At 40.0% G+C, this 20,370-nt stretch overlaps 2 protein-coding genes across 4 annotated transcripts in view; one reads left to right on the top strand and one right to left on the bottom strand.

Annotated features, from left to right (window-relative positions):
* Positions 1 to 5,378, bottom strand: part of CRYL1 (crystallin lambda 1) — a 50,185-nt gene extending 44,807 nt beyond the window's left edge. The window contains exons 1-2 of the mRNA XM_071434096.1: positions 5,246 to 5,378; positions 2,454 to 2,561 (exon numbers count right to left, since the gene is read on the bottom strand). Of these exons, the coding sequence (XP_071290197.1) occupies positions 2,454 to 2,561; positions 5,246 to 5,277 (140 nt within the window). The 5' untranslated portion in view covers positions 5,278 to 5,378. The remainder of the gene's footprint in view (positions 1 to 2,453; positions 2,562 to 5,245) is intronic.
* A 5,502-nt stretch (positions 5,379 to 10,880) lies between these two features.
* The window catches only part of IFT88 (intraflagellar transport 88), a 43,475-nt gene continuing 33,985 nt past the window's right edge, over positions 10,881 to 20,370 (top strand). The window contains exons 1-12 of one of the 3 annotated variants that reach the window (XM_071434093.1): positions 10,882 to 11,198; positions 11,819 to 11,912; positions 12,884 to 12,946; positions 13,071 to 13,127; positions 13,968 to 14,021; positions 14,368 to 14,431; positions 14,508 to 14,577; positions 15,410 to 15,500; positions 16,588 to 16,692; positions 17,734 to 17,836; positions 18,526 to 18,640; positions 18,739 to 18,970. In XM_071434093.1, the coding sequence (XP_071290194.1) occupies positions 11,823 to 11,912; positions 12,884 to 12,946; positions 13,071 to 13,127; positions 13,968 to 14,021; positions 14,368 to 14,431; positions 14,508 to 14,577; positions 15,410 to 15,500; positions 16,588 to 16,692; positions 17,734 to 17,836; positions 18,526 to 18,640; positions 18,739 to 18,970 (1,044 nt within the window). In that variant the 5' untranslated portion in view covers positions 10,882 to 11,198; positions 11,819 to 11,822. Of the gene's footprint in view, positions 11,199 to 11,818; positions 11,913 to 12,881; positions 12,947 to 13,070; positions 13,132 to 13,967; positions 14,022 to 14,367; positions 14,432 to 14,507; positions 14,578 to 15,409; positions 15,501 to 16,587; positions 16,693 to 17,733; positions 17,837 to 18,525; positions 18,641 to 18,738; positions 18,971 to 20,370 lie in introns of those variants that run through there. The other 2 variants (XM_071434094.1, XM_071434095.1) reach the window with 2 other exon arrangements.

Below are 20,370 nucleotides of genomic sequence, written 5' to 3'. Positions count from 1 at the left end.
TCAGAAGGACTTTGACAGGTAGGAGAGATGGGTGAGAGGAACTGTCTGGAATTCAACAAAGGCAAATGCAGAGTTCTGCACTTGGGGAGGAATAACCCCAGGCACCAGCACAGGCTGGGGGTGACCTGCTGGAAAGCAGCTCTGTGGAGAAGGACCTGGGGGTCCTGGTGGACAACAAGCTGTCCATGAGCCAGCAGTGTCCTCGTGGCCAAGAAGGCCAGTGGGATCCTGGGATGAAGAGCAGTGCCAGCAGGTCAGGGGAGGAGATCCTGCTCCTCTACTCTGCCCTGGTGAGGCACATCTGGAGTGCTGTGTCCAGGTCTGGGCTCCCCAGTACAACAAAGACACAGAGCTCCCAGAGGGGGCCCAGCAGAGGGTTATGAGGATGATTTTGGTGCCAGAGCATCTCTTCTACCAGGAAAGGCTGATGGAGTTGGGCCTGTTCAACCTTGAGAAGAGACAACACAGGGGACCCCAACAATGTCTATAAGCATCTTAAAGGAGGATGTCAAGAAATGGATTCAGGCTCTTCTCAGTGGTGCCAAGCAATAGGACAACAGGCAGAAATTGGAATACAGCAAGTTCCACCTGAACAAGAGGCAGAGCTTCTTTATGTTAGGTTAACCTAACACTGGAACAGCTTGCCCAGAAAGATTGTAGGGTCTCTTTCCTGGAGCCATTCAAAAGCTGTCTGGATACAAGGAGCTTTAGAAAACCCTGCTTGAGCAGGGAGGTAGGACTAGATGACCTTCAGTACTCCCTTCTAACACTACCCATTTGGTGATTCTGTGAACTCCTGCAGGAGAACACACACAGGCACACAACAGTACAGACCCACTTAAATAGCACTCTATCCTATTACACATATATGCCTCGTGTTTCCAAGCTGAAATCCTTGGAAGGCTAACATCCTCATGATGCTATAAGAAAAAATATGGGGCTTTAGTAATGAACACCACAAAGCTGCCACCTAATAACCCAGAGTCTCATTGTGGCTACAACTATGACAGCAACTCTGAAAAAACCCAAAAGTTTGTGTCATCTACGTGATGCAACAGAGATGTTTGGTCTAACATCTACCTGGAAAGAAAAAAAAGAGGAGATAGATTTTCCCACTTTTCTGTTATCAAGCCTTTTTAGCAGATCTCAATAGACATCACATACTGTTTAAGTTCTGAACTCTAACAACTGAACTGATCTACAAGGGGTTCCTGAAGTCACTCCTGATTGCTTTAAGGCTTGTTACAGAAAGCAATTAGGATGCAACACACCACAACTTTTTTTCAGGTGCACCTTACACCCCATATAGCCGACACACAAGCTGACATCATGTCAGTCCTAGGCATCATGAAGGGAGAGCTGATGCATTTAGGTTGGTGCTAATTGTGAAGTCATCTGAAGTCCAGCATTAAATACCAATACAGCAACATAAGGTTGTACACAGAACCACTTTATAAATATACTTTCACCCTCACTCACAGGCAGATAAAAGCTGTATTTTCAGGCCCAGCAAGAAGAGGGTGCATAGGACCAAGCAGACATGTTCCTTCTAACACAAGAACTAGGGGTCAATTAACGTAATTTAGGAGCCAGGTTCAAAACAAACACAAGGGAACAGCTCTTCACACAATGAGCAGTAAATGTGCAGAACACAAAGTCCTTTGGTAAGGAGGCCACAGAAGGATTTATATCAGTTCAAGGGAAGGTTAGAGAAATACTTGGAAGAAATCCAGTTAAGAGTGACTGAATAGATAATTAACTTGCTGGCATTGAAGGCTGGGGGAGGGGCCAGACAGGCAAGACTTGAACTTGTAGCTCTTGTAGTACCAAAAGCACGAGGCTTTAGCCACAGTGCCATGGGCAACAGAATAGGGCTGGAGGCTTCCTGGACTCAACTGGTGTGAGTGACATCATGTTCACACCCTCACACTGGCACTCCTTCTAAAGATGCTTCCTGCTTCAACTATAACTGACCAATGACACTAGCAACTTGTTCTTCTAGGACTCAAAACCACCAGTTTAAGAGTTTAAAAACTAGGTATAAAATGCTAATAATTGTAGCAGGGCTTCTCAACAATCCAACTTAACCTACCTCCACTTTGAAAACATCTTTGTTGCCTTTCTGTGGAAAAACTCTTATCTATATTCTGTGGAAAAACTTCATATATTTTAAACCTAGCCTATACATAACCTAATGGTAGTAAGCATTATTTTAAAAAATTGAATTTAAACGTAAGATCTTGAATAACCTGAAAATTAAATTTCTCTTCAGAAATGTCAGTTACACTTGGAAGTACAGATCTTCTGATCTTAACCTGTACTTCTAAGTTAAAGTTTTCTTCAAAGCCTAAAATCTATGCTCTCTGAAATAACAAGATATGGCTATTCATTCATAATTACAAAAATCCCACCATTTCATTCCAACCCCAGTTATTTCAAGTCAGGTTACCTACCGAATATTTTCCAGGGCAGTTGTTAGCTGCTCTTGTGCAATATCATAAAGTTTCACTCTGAAGCCTCCAGCAGCAAACACCATGGCCCAGCTGCGACCAATGAGTCCACTGAAAAAAAAATATATCAGCCAATTAATAAACCAGCATTTAATAGGGGGAAGGAGATCTTGAAAGCATTGCAAAAACCAAACCAGAGCTTGGACTCTTTGATATTTGATAAAAAGATCAGTTACATACTGATGAGAAATAATCACTCTAACAGAGAAATGCTCTTTGCTGGCTGTGTATAACAGGTTCTCTGAAAGCTGGCATGAAAATAACAGGAAAGAAAAAACCCAAAACAAAACAGAAAAAGGAGAGCAGAATTCAAATAGGAGAAACCACTACTTTAGGACAGTGGACTCAATCACCAACAGTTTTGTCAGCCTCAATCTTAACCTGGACTTGTTAATGCATTTACATTTAAGAGATTTTAAATAAATTAATTAATTAAAAGATCTGTTTGGCTCATAGACTGAAGAACAGGCAGCAGTCCACTGATCCCAGAGTGCAGGACCCTGCTTCAGAGGTGATCAGAAAACCCAAGGCCCAGCTACTGAACTCACAGGTCCTCAGCAATTCAGAAAGTATCCCAAGCACATGAAAAGGGAAAAAAAAAAGAAATCTTAACTGAGCATGGGTTTGATACTATTTTTCCACCTAGCCACTTCTAGCACTACCTTTATTTTTAGATTAAGCACTTTATCACGCTGGATACACATAGGAACAGTCTGCCTACATCTTTTGGTGAATCATATTACTGAGCAACACATGGAGGAAATCTATAGTAACTGACAGTTTTATTATCTCTCTTAAAGAGATACAGATTCTAACTTCATTAGATGTGTAGCAGTCAGCAGTCTTTTCAAATGGAAGCACCAAGGCACAATGTCACAAGCTTAAGTAAGCTGAAATCACAAAAAATTAGGAAAAAAAAATCCAGAACAGAGACAAGATCAGAACTCAAGATCCATGATTGTTACAGTGGGGGTTTTGATAATTACATGCATTTCCTCTCACTTCCAAGATCACTGTATTTGCAGCATTAAGCTTTAGTGATGTCTAGGAACTGAAAAATTCAAGGCCATTAGGCCAATAAAACATTAAAAGGGGAGCAAAAGTCAGAGATAAAGTAATAGGGCAGATGAGAAAAGAAGGAAGAAAAAACAGGAACATGCTCAGCCTTTGGTTTAACTATATATTTTTAAAAGGGATCAAAACAGGAAGTTTCAGGAAATAGCAGGAATCAGTAGAAATAATTCGGACAAAAAAAGTGAAGTTTTGCATTTACTGCTGTTAAGCAGACAGCGAGGTCTCTCTCAAAACCTACCTTTTAAAGGTAAAAATAAACAACTTCTCTGCAGTAAGCCCAGAGTTCATCAATTCTGAGGCAAGCAACAGAACAAACTTACAGAATAGGCATGGTCAAGGTTTGTTAGCTACTGCAGCCTCCTGGCTAATGAGTATTTATAAAATAAAAGCTTTTGAATAACTTCAACTTGACATAAGCATATCTGAGCTACCAGTATCTTTACAAAGTAGCATAACCTTTCTAAATTGCACTTTAATTTAAATTTCCTTAAAACACAAAAAAATGCTTTAATACAGGTTTCTAGGATTGTGGGGTTTTTGTTTTGAACCGCAGAGCACACAAAGTAAGTCAATGATAGATATCAGGCCTGCACTGTTACTGCATTGTACATGACAGCATCATCACAACCCGATGTTAGCATATTTCACCCTAAGACAGCGCTTTCTGACACTTTAAGCACTGTCATTTTGGGCTCAGTGATAAAGTATTAACAACCAGATCTGCTCACACAACTTCCACAGCTGCTACCAAAACCTGCAGCAGCGCCACAGGAGCCACAGCAGGCAAGAGCCCAACTCTCCTGACCCTTCAGGCACATCTACAGTGAACAAAATTTCCCTGAGTACCAGCAGTAGGAGCCAGTTTGGTCAGCATCACACAGCAGCACCCAAACTCCCATCCTGAGGCTTCGAGTGGTCTTGTGGATAAAGCTGGCTCCAGCCCACACTTGTAGCACCAAGGTACAGTGGTGCACAGGGGATTGTTACTATCCCGCACCTATTCTCTCTCCCCTCCTGACTCTTGTTCAAGTAAAGAACTCTAGGTTCAGCTCAATGAGAGGAAGAAACAATGCCTTCCCACACAAGCCAGAAATACTGCTGACTTTTGTGGCAAGTCAATATTGCTTCAGGAGTGTTTAAGACGAATTTAGGAGTTTCCCGACACAGCTGACTAACAGGACGTTCAGCTGTGCTTGGATTTCTCCACTCCTCTTGCACTTAGACACACACAAGGCATTGCAATGAAAAGGGACAGCAGTCTTTCGGACGTAAAGGGTACCTTACTTCGGTAAAGATGTTTGTTTGCTGTTTGTAGCACAGAGCTGTCAGGGGCTTAAACAAAGGCACTCTAAGTAGAGGCAAGCAGGTGCATCCCCCCACTTCCCGAGATCCAGCAGCAGCGCGCCCCCGCGGCTGGGGAGAACCCACCGCCTGCCCCGAGCCAGCACCGCGCGGTCACATCCGGCAGCCGCAGCAGTGGGGACACCTGCGGCAGGGCCGTACCCAGCACCGAGTCCCCGAACCCCCTCCCCGCAGGCCAGACCGAGCCGGGAGACGGCGCCCAAGCCCCTTCGCACGCCCCGGGCATCCGTCCTACAGGCGCCGCGCCGGAACCTCCTCCCCGGGGCTCTGCGCCCGCCCGCGGGCGACGAGAGCTTTACCTGCCGATAATTGTAACCTGCGAGGGCTCCATGCCTGCGGCCGCCGCCACCGGGAGATGCGGGATGGGCAGCGGGATGAGACACCTCTGCCCCGTGCGGGCCCGCCCCGCCCGCGGCTCCCGCCATGTCACGGCCGCCCATTGGCTCCGCGGCCGCCCCCGCCCCGGGGCCGAGCCTGACCGGGGCCGGGGCGGGCACGGGGCGGGGACCGGCACGGGGCCGAGCCTGCCCTGGGCCGGGGCCGGGGGCCGGGGCCGGGGCCGGGGGCGTGGCGGGGGCCGGGGCCGGGGCCGGGGCCGGGGGCCGGGGGCCGGGGCCGGGGCCGGGGCCGGGGCCGGGGCGGGGCGGGGCGGGGCGGGGGCGGCTCCCCCGGCCGCAGCCCCCAGGTCCCGCCCCCCCCCGCTCCCCGGGCACGGAGAGAAAACGTGACATTTTAAATGTTTGATTAATATAAAAAATTATATTAATGTACTCTTAATATATCCAGGAAATACTTTTAAGTTTTCTTGTCTTTCTCAAAAAACCTAACAGTGGAAAAATAATACATTCGATCCCAGAATAAAGGTTTGATAGTTACTGATGAAGTTCAGTGAACCTTTGGCTATCATTTGAAAGTTTGTTCAGGTTCTTTTGACCAAACTTCTACTTTCCAAGAAAAATAAATAAGGCTAACATAATAATTTGGTACATCTGCCTGCTCACCGGCACTTTGCTAATTCCAATCACATTCAACAATGAGATGGAGAAGTCAAAACGATATATTCCTAAAGGCTTCATGAAGACTGCTCAATGGGTAGCAGATGGAAAACCAAACTATTATCTCCTTGTCTTCCTGACCTTAACACTACCCATGTAACCTGAGATATGCCAGTAGCTGGGAAGTGTTAGTGGAGCCAAGTGGCAGTAAATAGGGCCATGGGAAGATTTAAGGCAGTGGGACAGAAGAGTGTAGCTTGCTGTGCCAGTGCTGCTGCTCAGGGCTTATGTAGGCTGGTGTAGAAAGCAGCATTTTAAGGTTTTAGCATGTACCAATTTTGTTCCTTTGAAGACTAATTCAAAATGGCATGACTTGGCATGTTCTAAACACGAAGACCTTTGTATAGACAGAGCATAACTGAAGCAAACAATGCATACTTTCTTTGTGAACTCAGGTTTTTACCTCAAAGAAAAAATGGTAGTTCCTAGAACATAAAAGTAATGTCACCTGGGCTTGAGAAAAAATGGTCTTCAGAACAACTTTACCACCACTTCCATTTAGAAGTACTTATCAGTTATTTTTATACTCTTTGACCTCCTGAGACGCGTATTTATTTGACCACCTCAGACTTGTCATCAGCAATAGACTAAGAGACAAAAGCCATTGCAGATCTACAAGTGGATTCAGAGAATTAAAAGTTCCGAGTATTACTGCAAGGGTTTTAGAGCTAATCACAGCTGTGATAAAAACGATTACAGGGCCTTTTAGTTCTGGGGGTGAACAAAACAAGTCTATGGCAATGAAATGTGAACTAAATTACTGTTGTTGTTGTTGTTGTTGTTATTATCCATATATTAGTGACAAAGCCCCATAGCTCTACATTACTTAATCAAAACTAGGGTATGACCGCAGCCATATTTCCCAGCATCTGCAGTGATCAGACACACTGGTAAGTCCAAACAAGATCAAAAGAGGAGAGAGAAGTTTGCCAGAAAGAAAGAAAATATAGATAATTAAATTCTCAGAAGAGTAAGTCAAGGGAAGAAAATATGACTTAAAAACAAAGTACAAGTTTAATTTTTGTGTAATAGCAGAAGAGTTTTAGGCCCAGTTCTTGCAGCCACCACAAGTTAGGGACAGTGATTCTCCTCCCTCTTCTGCAATTCACATGGAAAGGACAGAAGGTGCTGTAAGCCCAGAAACATCAAAAACCATAACCAACCAATAATATGGTGAAAGGACTTGGGCTCCATTAGGAATGAAAAGGAGGGCTTGTACTGGCACCAGGCATGCACTCACCAGCGTATGTATTCTTTCTTCAAAGTCAAATAGGTGTAGAGGCAGATTTTACTTGTGCTGGGAGCTGCACAGTTGATCCCTCTATGTTTTTAGTCTTTTTCCATGGAGTGTGCTCCTCTGCTGCCCCACGGGCGGAGCTGAAATCTGCTACTGGCCACAGAGGGGTGGATTTACTGCAGGGGAGAAGCAGGATGGTATAAAAGGGTCGTGTAATAAGCAAGGGGAAATAACTCTCACTAACTCTTGGCCTTGGTGACGTGTAATATGAAGGAGATGTGAATTCCCCTTGGAGAAAATAAAGGAATGGTATGCTTTTAAAATACATAGAGTGCTAGCTTAAGCTTTTAGTGTGGAATAAAAACAGAGGCATAGTTCACATTTGTTAAGTATTAGATCTGTTTAATATATCACTTGTTCACTAGAGCAACCAGCAAGTACATTTATTTGGTAATGGACTATGATCTGTTGCTACTACGTTCCTAATGGTTCATGAAGTATAATGCCTTAAAAAGATAGCTTTAATTTATCACTTTATTAGTTCTAACTAATGGTTTGCATACTGTGTTACAACTAGTGGTTGTATTGAAATTATGTTAAAATTAAAACTATCATTTTAATTATTTTTAGTAGTTCGTGCTGTTAATTTGAGTGGTCTTTCAAAGTGCAGATAGCCTGATGCAAATACTATCAATATTGTCAAAATTCTGATTCCTAAAGAAGCAATCTGAAGGAATAAGAAAGTAATAGTAGTAAAGTAGATACTACTAAAGCACAATTCAGCAAAACTAGATAGAATTATATAGTTCAATAGTAAAATAAAAATAGTAAAATACCTGTTAAGAAAATGATTTTCCTGTTGCAAATGCATTTCAAACCCAAACTACAACATATGGTACAACAAAGAAGGGCACATGGTGTGATCCTTGGGGTGTCCTGTGTAGGGCCAGGAGCTGCACTTTGATGATTCTTGTGGATCCCTTCCAATTCACGCATTCTACAGTTTCATATACATTATTTGTAACAGTTGTATCATTCATAATGAGGTTCTTTGTTTTCAAATTGTATGCTGACTACATGCTTTAGTTCTGTGAGGAGCAGTTAAATGCAGCTTCACTGTTTCTGACAGTCGAGCTGGTTGAATGGTTTCTGCATGACAGCAGGTAATCCCAAAACCTGGTCAGTTCAGAATTCAGTACTAGAAAATTACTTTTTTAAAGATTACAGTGGGAGAATTACATTTTCAAATCAGAAAAACAGCAATCAGTGTTTGATCAGATGAACAGCTCAACTGGCAGAGCAAGGGTAAGGTACACACTAACAGCGATTACAAAAGGTACATACTAACAGCAATTATAACAGGCAGACTGTGGCCAGTAACCCCTGAACCCAAATTAGTAGGTCCTGGAATAGTTTGTCTGAGTCCTTATTTGCAAAGTTACTACTGAAAAAAGACAGATTCACCATGTATTGAAAGGCAAAGAAATTCCTATTTCAGAATATAGCTTCATGGTTTCTTTAATCTGTACTAAATTTTCACTGAATTCTCAGGATCAGGTACTTGATGTCTTGAATAGGTACTTGATGTCTTGATGTGACTGAAGGAAAACCTCATCAGATTAGCAGTTTGCTTCAGCTGCACAAGTGTGTAACTTGATGCCAGTCAGAGGAGTGATCCGAGGAATTTAGTGATAGTCATGGTTTAATCCAACTTAAAATGATCAGGAATTTAAAGCATACAATGCTACTTGGACTAGAGTAGATACTAAATTTACTCTTTTGGGTTTGTTTTTTTTTGTTTGTTTTTTTTATCACTTTCTAGGTTGCCGTCTGGATTTAGCCAATAAAGACAATTACATCATCTTACACCATTACAGGCTTTCTTACTGTAGCATCATCTTGTTAGATGAAGTCTTATGATCACAACCCATGAGTAAGGCCCTGTGTTGCCACAAAGGATCCTGAGATTTTGGGGGTTTGTGTGAAATCTTCATGTATTAAGATGTATTTATACTTCATAGCATGAGAAAAAAAGCAAAAAAAAAAAAAAAAAAAAAACAAAAAAACAACCAAAACAAAAAACAAAAAACAAACCAAAAACAAACAAACAAACAAACAAACAAACCAACAAAAAAAAAAACCCAAACTAAACCCTGTCGATTGACACAGCTTTTCAAAACATGACCAAAGTCATTGAGACTCTCATAATCTTGTGAGTATGTCAAAAGTAGCAGCTGGAATGCAAGGTCTCAGGACCTGGGCCAGGGCATGTTCCCAGTATGGTCAGAGTCCATACAGGCCAGGACCCACTTAACTCTGAATGTATACACCCAATTTTGGAGGGTAAGGAAGTCTGACAGTAGGAACATGGTCAGATTCCAGGGCTGCCTTGGCACTACCTCATTTACAAATCAGATGCACTGCCTCCTTGACACAGTGCCTTCTTTTCACTGCTCTAGAAATTTGGGTTGAGAACAGTGCTGGGCACCAGTATGCCCAGGTCCCCAGCATGGACAAGCTGGATAGCAGAGCTAGGTCTATTACCACACAATCTACCTATTGCTCAGGTACATATTAATGCAGTTGGGGACAATGAGAAAAATCTAAAAATCACAGGTTCAATGTTTATGAGGAGTCACAAGCAGAAAAAGAGGGGCTATGAATGTACATATTTTTCTTATGCTTAAGTTTATGATTTGTGGGAAGTAATGCAGCTGAAAACTTTTCCCACCCTAAGTCTGTCATTCTGCAAACTACTTGTACTCCAGAAAATTCTGGTATAAAGATTCTCATGTCCAAAGGTCGCAAGTCTCAAGTTTCTGTGTGAAAGTGGTTCATGCATGGAATGTGAACAGGTTAATGCAGGAAGTGATAATGTCTTAATAATTCTTTATGTTATCTTTATTTCTCTTGTTGGGAGCCAGAGTAGAAAGACCTTTCACTTGTCCCCTGCACTTATCTCTTCAGAAAGGACTTTGGGGCTGAAAGGTGAGCAGCAGAAGACTCTGACATTGCATAATGCACACAATCTCTGACCATAAAAAGGGTGTTCTGACTGTACTGTATATTGTCTTTTCAGCTTTCTTATGCTATTGGCATAAGGCAGTAGGGGTTACAATTGGTTTCATAAAATGTTTTCTCTCTCAAAAATACTGTAGGCGTGTTCAGAGATCCCTTCTCTATTCTGCTTTCCATTTAGGCATTGGAAACTTTCTCCGGAGTATAATGATTTGTCGTGGGCAAATCAACTGACACTTGTCAGGGATTCAAAATACCAAGAGAAAGTAGTAAAGATGGCAGGGAGAATCATCTTTTTATAAGACATTAGAGATTTTTATTTTTCAAATTTAGTTTCAGAGGCTATGGCATACAGGAAGTTTTAACAACTTATTTTTTTTTTTTTTTAATTGAGCCTTTTCGTTTTAAGAACACATTTCTCAGCTCATTGGAAGAAAATTTGACGTTTTGGATTGCGACTGGATTGGAAACGTGTTCAGGCGTTTGACGGACTTTTCCTGCCGTTTACTTGGCAGGAGGGGCCGCTCTCCGTTTCCCCGAGCGCCACGGCCCAGCCCCCAGCCCGCCCCTTACGGCAGCACCGCCCGCCCGCCCGCCCGGGGCAGCGGCTCCGGCAGCGCCAGGCCCCGCCCGCGGCTCGCCCCGCCCGGCCGCGGTGCATGCGGGGAGCGCCGCCGTGTCCCGGGCAACGCCGCCCGGCCCTGAGCGCCGAGCGGAGCGGGCCGCGGGCGAGCGGAGGGCGAGTCCCGCCCGTGCCCTGAGCTGTCCCCGCTCCGGGGCTCATCATCGCCGGGTGCTGGCTGGAGGAACCCGCGCTGGGAGCGGCTCGGCCGCGGGGCACCGCGCACGGCGGGGAAGCGACGGGAACATCCTCTTCATCCTCCCGCTGCCGCTGCCGAGGAACCGTGCGCTGCGACCTGGCTGAGGCTTGCTTGCTGAAGGGCATGTACTTCATGTTATCGATGAAAGCAAACGTTGCCTTCTTGAGGTTTTTATGAGAACAGGTAGCCAGGCAAAGTGAGATACCTCAGTGTGTGCCCTCCATGAGTGAAAAGCCAGCAGGTGAAGGCACCGTGTTAGACAGGAAAATATTGGTGGAGAAAGACTTAGGAACCCGGGCTTCCTTAATGCTAGCTTTTAAAACCCGTTTGAATTGAAATGGCTTCATAACTGTAGCTATGTTGATCTTAGAATGCGGAAGGGAAGCTTCAAAGCAAGATTAAATACCTTTCATTAGACTAACTACTATGGTTTGGCCTATAAAGACTAACTTTATGAGTTGTCTCAAACATGAGTTAGCTGACAGTGGAAAGATACTATTCTAGAAGTAGTTTTTATTATTATTATAATTTAGTTTTAATGATAAATACCTTTAAAACAATTTTCATAACTGATATAAGTATAAACAAAAGTATAAATCCATGAAAGGGTGCCATTTCATATTGTTTATAGGTGAGTCCTAGTTTTTATGACTAATCAAACTACTGCTGTTTATATTTTGCATTTTAAAATATTTATATAAAACCACCAAGATAACATTTGGCATGTTACATGTTTCACAGAAAAATGATGCAAAATGTGCATCCAGCTCCTGAGAATAATGAAGATGATCTCTATTCTGGCTACAATGATTATAATCCCATGTTTGACACAGAGGTAAAATATTTGCTGTTTCCCACTTTTCCCATACATAGGATTTTAACTTAGAATTATAAGATAAGAATTTATGGGTACAATAATGTACAAGTTTACAACTTCTTTGAAGTAAAATTTACTTTATTTAGCAAGAAACATCAGGTTCTCAGGATCTTCTTGAATAGTTAATTCTTTGGTAGCTTTCTATTCCAACTAAGCACTTGTGAAGATCTCAACAAATCTAAGATGCTGTAATGGTTAGCATTTTTGAAGTATAAAATCATAATTATTTGTAAGCACATTCAGCCTGGTGTTTCCCAGGCTGTGTGCAGCAGCAAGTTTTCTGACAAAAGAGGCTCCTGGGTGGTCAGTAGGTCATTGGTTTCCTACTGTGCTGCTGCTGGAGGGGCTTGCAGTAAAAAATGGAATCCTGCAGGTCTCTCTGCAACTGGGTAGAGCATCTGGGATGTCTTAAAGTAGCCCTGCAGACCACTTTTGGGTAACTGCTGGTTTGGTGGAGTTGGGACACTCCAGTGATGTGATTTGGTCCAAACCCACTAGCAAGACTTGGCATCTTGTGTGAAATCCCAGTACCCAGTTAATGGGAGTTGCTGCAGAACCTGAGGAACATGAGATGTTTTAATGTCTTGCCTTGCAGTTGTTAATGTCAAAATTCAGAAAGAGTCTAAGTATTTGATAAGAGCATTTGGATGGGAAAAGAAATTCATGTTATATTTTATGACTTTAGCTCTCTTTCCTCTGTGTTTTTAGAAAATAACAAATTTTTACATTTCCTAATCTAAATACCAAGAAAGATAGACAAATAATATAACTGTAATTTATTGTCAGTAAACCCTGTTGTTCAGTTATCTTCAAGTATTTTGTGAAGAATTTTTGACTTTTTGCCAATCTGCTTTCAGTAGTCTGAAGGTTGTGGAATTATGAGTTGGGTGTTGTGGTTTTAAAATTGTTAATTTTTTTGTCTTTTCTAGGATTTAGAAAATGATGTAGCTTTTCAACAGGCAGCAAGAACAAGTCATGGAAGAAGACCCCCTGTAAGTACCTTTTAAAACACTGAGCATTAATGTAGATCTTACTATGTAGAAACACTAATAATTGACACATACAGGTTTTAATTGGTGGGGTTTTTTGTTTGGTTCTTTTTTTTTTCCCACCCAGGTGACAGCCAAAATTCCTGCTACATCAAGTCCAAGACCTCTAGCTACTGGATTTGGGGCAGGTTTTTGTTCTGTTATATCCTTAATGAAAATGTCGTTTACAAAATAGAAATGTACCATTTAATTCCATGCACAAAGTGAGCCCTTCTAAATTAAGAATTTCATTCCAGTGAACTGCATCTGTTTATTGGTTATAATTCACAGTTTTGCACTTGGTCAAGGTTACTGGTTGTTTTTATTTTCTCCTGAACCATGCTGCAAATCTTCTGTGCTACATAAGACATTAGAGTGCAGGGTATTAATTGGGTTCACTTGCAGGGGAAACTGAATAGGTTGTTATTTGAGCTCGGGAAAGTTTTCTGGAAGTTAAGGTGAAATCAAGTCTTGAAGAATACAGGCTCTGAAACATCTCTAGTTGAATCAGAAAAAGTTGGTTGTGTTCTTTGGTATACTTAGATGTATTGATAAAATAAATCTGCATGAAAACATAATTTAACAGATTAATACAGTGACAGATTATATCAGCTCTACACAGAATTTTACTGAATTATTTTGTGTAAATTACTTGTTCAATTTGAAGCTAGCAATTTCAATAATTTAATAATGGAAAGTATGCTGCCTCAGATAATTTTCTGTGTACTTCTTTTTAAAAGAGCTGACAGCAGTATCCAAATACATAGAAAACCTTTGTTGTGAATTTGTGCTAACTGAAGTATTCAACATCATTAAGTCTGCCAGGAACTGGCAGTATATTGCATGTGAGTAACATAAATGGGAACTTTGCTATAAACTTATGTGAGGGTTAGTTCAACTTTTAAAATTTAGTGTTTAGAAGACAGTATGTAGGCTTCTTGTGCTTTGTGAATGACAATTTCAAACAACTTACTTATTTTTGTAGTCAAAGGCAACTTTAACTTCATCTATGGGGAGACCTATGACAGGAACTATACAGGTAAAAGTTCCAATATTTGCATTTTATATTCATTTGGAACAATGAATTTTTTTGATAAGTGTTAGATACAAGTATTTAGAAGTTCATTGAATTAATACAAATTATTACACTTTTAATTTGTCCTTTTTTGAACATAGTACTGTCAGAAAGCATGAGGGTAGTGATGTGTGTTTTATTTGAGCACAGATTTGGAAGCAATAACTGTGTAGTAGTTTCTAACCCTTACTGACATGCAATGAACAATTTGTCATTAAAATAATATATATGGAATATATAAAAATTATGTCTGTATTGTCTACAACATAACTTTTAGTGAGAATATTTTAATATATCTTCTTTATTTGAGGATGGGATTTCTCGACCAATGACAGCAGTGCAAGCTGCAGGTTACACTAAAGCAGCTGTGAGAGGTATGGTTTGTAGAAATCACCAGCTGCCACAGGGAGATGTTATTTTACAGTTTTCAGTACTCTGTTAATTTTTCAGGTTCTTCATTTGATCCTCTTGGCCAAGCAAGAGGTCCTGCTTCACCTCTGGAAAAGAAAACTTCAGACAGGTTTGTTCAGTTCTGCATTACATTCTTTCAAAGCATTAACAGCCACAAAAAACCAGCCATGCATAGAGTTTAAAAACATCCAGGCAGTTACAAAAACCTTGAGGGGCCAAACTCTGAACTTGGTGGAATAATGCCACAAACATTTGTGCATGTGTTTGGCTGACTTTCAGGAGCATCTGATTTCAGTGATTTCTAGTTCTGACTCGCTTAGAAATTTGGGTGTAGCTGTTGCCACACAAATGAGCTGAAACTTGCAGGCTGGTGCCAACTTGTGGAGTTCGCTCAGAAAATCCTTGAGTTTTCCAATACCAAAGTTCTGTTCCCCAAATAGCTAAACAGGAATAGGGAATCCAACTGAAATGTTTGGTTATTTAGCAGTGGAAAAAGTCTAGAAGAACCACAACTTTTTGTCAGAATCTGCATTTGCAGATAACAAGCAGTGCTTTAGAATTATGTATGCAAATAAAGGTTCAATTAATTGCTTTTAATATGATATTTCATTTCATTAGTGTTTGATATAAAAGCTCATCTGTTGTTTTCTAGTTACTTCTGAACAAATTTCATTTGTGAAATTTGCCTGTCTGTACTGTTCTTGTAAGAGGATTTATGTTTTCTTAGGTCTCTGTTCTCAAATTAAGGTGTGAATGTGATATCTTTGGACTATCTTCTCTGGGCATAGTTTCAAACACTACTTTCTTTGATGAGAAAACCAGTTAGTTGTGACATGTGATATGTCATTGTGTTGTTTTATTGAGAATATAATGTGTAAAAGCTTAGTGTTTGCAGTTGCATTACTTTAGTGTTAATCCTTTTATTGTTATTTTTATTTTAGTTTAGAAGAGAAGATGAGACAGTTGGAAAAAAAAGTGAATGAACTGGTTGAAGAAAGCTGTGTTGCCAATAGCTGTGGAGACTTGAAATTGGTAGTTTTTCTGACTTTCACTTAATTTCTGCTGTAATTTGTATAGATAGATGTTTTGAAATGACTTGCAGTCAAATGTTTAAAATTATTAAAATAATTTTAGTTCTAAATTTATTATGCTCTTCTAGTTTAGTGATACCTTGCTTTGCTGAAAAAAAAAAGTAGAAGCTGTATTTCTGGCATATATATTTGTTAAGATTTGAGTGTTACAAAAATTCCCTTCTGCCTGTGTCCATTGACCTCTTCACATGGGTCTGATGGATTAGTTGTACTGGCACAGTTCTGGCCAAGGCTATCTAGCATTTGATGGTTCCTATGTATAATCAAAGGTTACCATGGATAAGGAACTATTTCCAATGGAGAGTTTGAATGTATTTGTTTTGTTATAGAGGATGTTAGAGCATTGTTGTGCCACTGAGTAGTGGCTAATTAACCAATCTACTTTGTTAGTTTTTCCGGAGCCTCTTGCATATATGCTCAAGAATGTATGCTCTTGATGTCAAAGGGATTGTTTCTTATGTAAATTGTATCAGACAACTCCGAGGATGTTGGATGTCCCATAGGATGTTTGTTTCTGCCAAGTCCAGCAGAATATCCATTTTCCTGCAAAAGTCATCAAAGTTGTGAACTCATTATCTGAAAAATAGCCAAGTTGGACCTCCTATCATAAGGACTAGGAATCAAGCTATATCTTGAAGTGCTTCTTCCACCACTGCCTCCAAATAGCCACCTTGAGTAGTAACTGTTACTTTCTTAATCGTTGTATCCTTGTGGAGGTGCACGGGACTGCTAATGGCACTTACTACACCCAAAGGTGTTACTTATACAAAGGATATTGACACCAGTCTGCAGAGAATTATAATTGGGTACATAATTACACAGCTAAGCAGACTTAGATAACTGTATGTGTGCTTAGTGCTAATTAAAACTTCAGTGAGTTATAGTGCTTTTTTCAGGCAGTTGGTGCAGTCTGTTAGCCAAAGAAAATAGACATGAGTGTATTCTCTTCATACTTGTTTTGAATGTATTTTCATCACCATGAGTCTGTAAGATTCAAGGCACTGTTAAATTCTAGTATTTTGTTTAAGGCTCTGGAGAAAGCAAAAGAGGCTGGAAGACAGGAAAGAGAATTGTTGAGACAACGTGAACAAATCGCTCCCCCAGAAAGTATCAACTTAGACCTCACTTACACAGTAAGTGCTTAGAAATCTTCAGTGACTGGAATGTTGCTAAAAAACCACCTGAGGAGAAATGTCAGTGTTTCCTGAAGTGTGTGTGTCTGTGTTGTAATGCTCCTGGCAGTGTACAGAGGGGATCCATTCATGTCATCGAGTCCATTTCCATGCAATCTCAAATGCCAGAGAAACCACATAGTCTACGTTAAGTGGAACAGAATTTCCATGAATATGTATTTCATTTATTTATTCACATGTAAAACCTGCATATCAAAATACAGCAGATGCAGACCCTGTATTTCAGAAATAAATAGCCTAGAGGGTGTAATATGCCAAGAGGAGAAAACAAAACAAGAAAGATAAGATGCTGCCTTTAAATTGAACTATTAAGTGACCGAGAATGTGTTACATTAAATAGGATATAGTAATATTTCTGAATCTAAAGGTAGGTATCCACATTTACACTATGGTTTTCAAATAGTAAACTTTTTTTTTTTTAACGCATACAATATGCATAAAAATGCTTGAGAGATATTTAAAATCATACTCCAAGTAGTGCTGTAGAGACAATTATTAACAATTAATATATTGAGTTAGGCAGACCTGGTAATTTATTTTACCATGAAGGTCAGAGTAAAGCTGTGGAAAAAATGCAGAGCTATTTTTTCTGACACCAACAGAACTTCTGTTGTGAAACAACAGTTTGGAAAAATTCTCCCCTTCTAAACTGTGTGACCACAGGCAATAAGACCATTTTCCACATGTTGGGAGTCATAAATTACACAGTTTCTGAGAATTATCTTGTATAAATATCTTTTAATAACCTTGCATTATAGCACTGTGTTTACTTAGGTCTAAGGCCCATGTAGCATAACTTTGAATGCTAGTAATTTATGTACAAAAATAAAAGAATTGTCTAGAATAAGTAGCTTTTAAACTTGTTTCCTCTATATCGATTTGCAAGAACAAAGGAACATTAAAGATGGGAAGCTTAAAAGTGGTAAAGACAATAGTTCCAAGGTAAAATTAACTTGAAATCTGTAATTCCAATTTTTATAGGTTCTCCTCAATCTGGCCAGTCAGTATGTTGCTAATGAAATGTATGCTGAAGCACTGACTACTTACCAAGTTATAGTGAAGAATAAGATGTTCAGCAATGGAGGTAGGTTGTATCCCAAAGTGAATTAAAACTGGTAGTCAGGCATTCAAAGTGAGGACTGCATCTGCATGGTGCTGAAACTCAGAGAACTCACCTTTCATGTCTGCCACTCAGAGCAGATGACAGATATTCATAATCTTTGACTTGGAGAGCCAAACCACATTAAATTATACTGACTCATGAAGTCTTTTCTTTCCACAGACTAAGCTAAACATAAAAACAAATACATAATTTTTCTCATGTCACACATGCTATGTGGTCTTCTCTTTTACTATTTTTTTTCTCTTTTGACTTGGCCTTTCCCTCCTGAAAGGCCAAGTCAAAAGAGACTTGGCCTTTTAGTATTTTGCATATCTCTGAGACTCCTACTGGGTGGGTTTCTTCTTTTTTTTTTTTTTCAGATATGCTTATTTGCAGTTTCTTCCTGGAGAGCACTATAAATAATCTCCACTTCATCCCTCTATTCAAAATCAGACTACATCTTACATGATAGTTCTATTCTAGGTTTCATCACTACTTCATCTTCTCTCTCATCTTCTCTTGAGTTAAATTCACAGAAGACAGTTCTGTGCAATGCAGCTTTAAAGGGACATTGCTATCCTATAATGAAGACAAATTTATTAAGGTGATGTTCTACTCTGTTACTTTGAAACACTTTTAAAATGTTGTAACTCATTGACTCCTTTTGATAGGTATACTGAAGGTAAATATGGGAAATATTTATTTAAAACAACGGAACTATTCCAAAGCTATCAAATTCTACCGTATGGCTCTAGACCAGATTACTAGTTCCCACAAACAGATGAGGTGAGTTTCTTCTAGGAGGCATGCTTATGAAATACAAGTTTTCAATACAGTATGATTTAGTAGTTAAAAATATAACCTAAACACGATTTCTTACTTAGGATAAAAATAATGGAAAATATTGGAGTTGCATTTATTAAAACTGGCCAATACGTTGATGCCATTTCTTCATTTGAAGAAATAATGAGCATATCCCCAAACCTGAAGGCAGGCTTCAACCTGATCTTGTGTTACTTTGCTATTGGAAATGGTGAGCAAATGAAGAAAGCCTTCAAAAACCTCATCGAAGTTCCCTTGGAAGTGGATTATGAAGACAAATACATTTCATTAAATGTAAGTTTGAAAACTTAAACTGTGTGTTTATATAGTAAATCAGGAGAAAGAAGGAGAGATAGTGATTGCTTGGACTGTACTGAATATGGAAATTGATTAGTATCTGAAATAACTTTTTTACCAGCATGCATTTAGTGTGGCAGTACTGCTCAGATGTGTAAAATAATGAGAGAACATTTAAATCTCTATTTCCTCAAAAGAGATGATGTACATAAAACCCACACCACAAGATTGTCTTCGTAATGATTTTGTTGAAATTCATTTGGGCTTACTTACATAGCTCACTTGTGCTTTACTAATAAAGCCTCTTATCTGGCCTTATTCTCAAGATAGCTCAGGAGCCCAGCCCTCAGGGGGACAGGGTGCCCGGAACCAAGCTAGCTCGAGGCCGATGGCCGCGGGCCAGCCACCTTAGCAAGCTCGGTAGTGATCAGCTCCATAGTGGTATCAGCTCTCTTAGGATTTCAGCTCTTGCTTGCTAGGTGGATTGCCCTTGGCTGAAGCTGCAGCAGACAGCGAGAGAGAGAGAAGGAGAGGCGCTGGCTGGTTCCACAGAGATGGCTTTATTGGGGAAGTCTGCCAAGGGTGCCAGCGACAGCTCTTCTTCTGTCAAATGGGATAAAGGGTGCCCCTTTTATAGGGTTCAGGGGGATCCAGATTTCACCAATAGTAAGGGTTTAGGTATAGTGACCTATAGGGTTACAGAGAGAGACAGGAGCTCTTGTTGCTGTCTCAGCATTCCTATTGTTCAGTTCTCCATGGAGCTTTACCTAAGTCTGTGGGGTTTACTGCACTTGACCATCTTCATTTCTATAAAATTTTAATAAAATATTTATAAGGTAAATAAAGGGAGCTAAATAATAAGTGGATTTATGCAAGTTTCCTCAAGTGAGTGTTAATAAAACTTGTAATATTGTAGTGTTATTTTACAGAAGAAAACTATAGTGACATTTACAGATTACTATTTTAGTTTATTAGACTTTGCTGGAAACTTCCTTTGACTTTCCACGATGCTGAAGAGAGGAAAAAATAGTTTAATAGGCTTAGGGTCACTCTTAGAAAAATCCACTGTAGAAAGATCAAAGCTTTTATCTTCTAGCAGTCTTTTTTTCAGTGATGCAAATCTTTCAGTCCTAAATATCAAATACATAACTAATCTTCAAACTGTTTGCAGCCTAAGAGTAGCTGTTGTTTCTTATTGTCATAGCATAAGGAAATAAAATTTAACATACAAAGAATACAGATATATTTATTGATACATATGTATATATTTTAATACATTTTATATAATTTCTTCTATTAGAAATTATATAAGAGTAAGGATCATTAAGCCTTTGAATTAATTGAGGACTATCTAAGATCATTCATTGGAAGAAAGCCTTGAGACAGCAAAAGTTATT

The sequence above is a fragment of the Agelaius tricolor genome, unplaced genomic scaffold, assembly GCF_023055355.1.
Source record: "Agelaius tricolor isolate 1412-34295 unplaced genomic scaffold, bAgeTri1.0.p SCAF_9, whole genome shotgun sequence".
Classification (NCBI taxonomy): domain Eukaryota; kingdom Metazoa; phylum Chordata; class Aves; order Passeriformes; family Icteridae; genus Agelaius; species Agelaius tricolor.
This window is presented reverse-complemented; position numbering and strand designations above follow the sequence as displayed.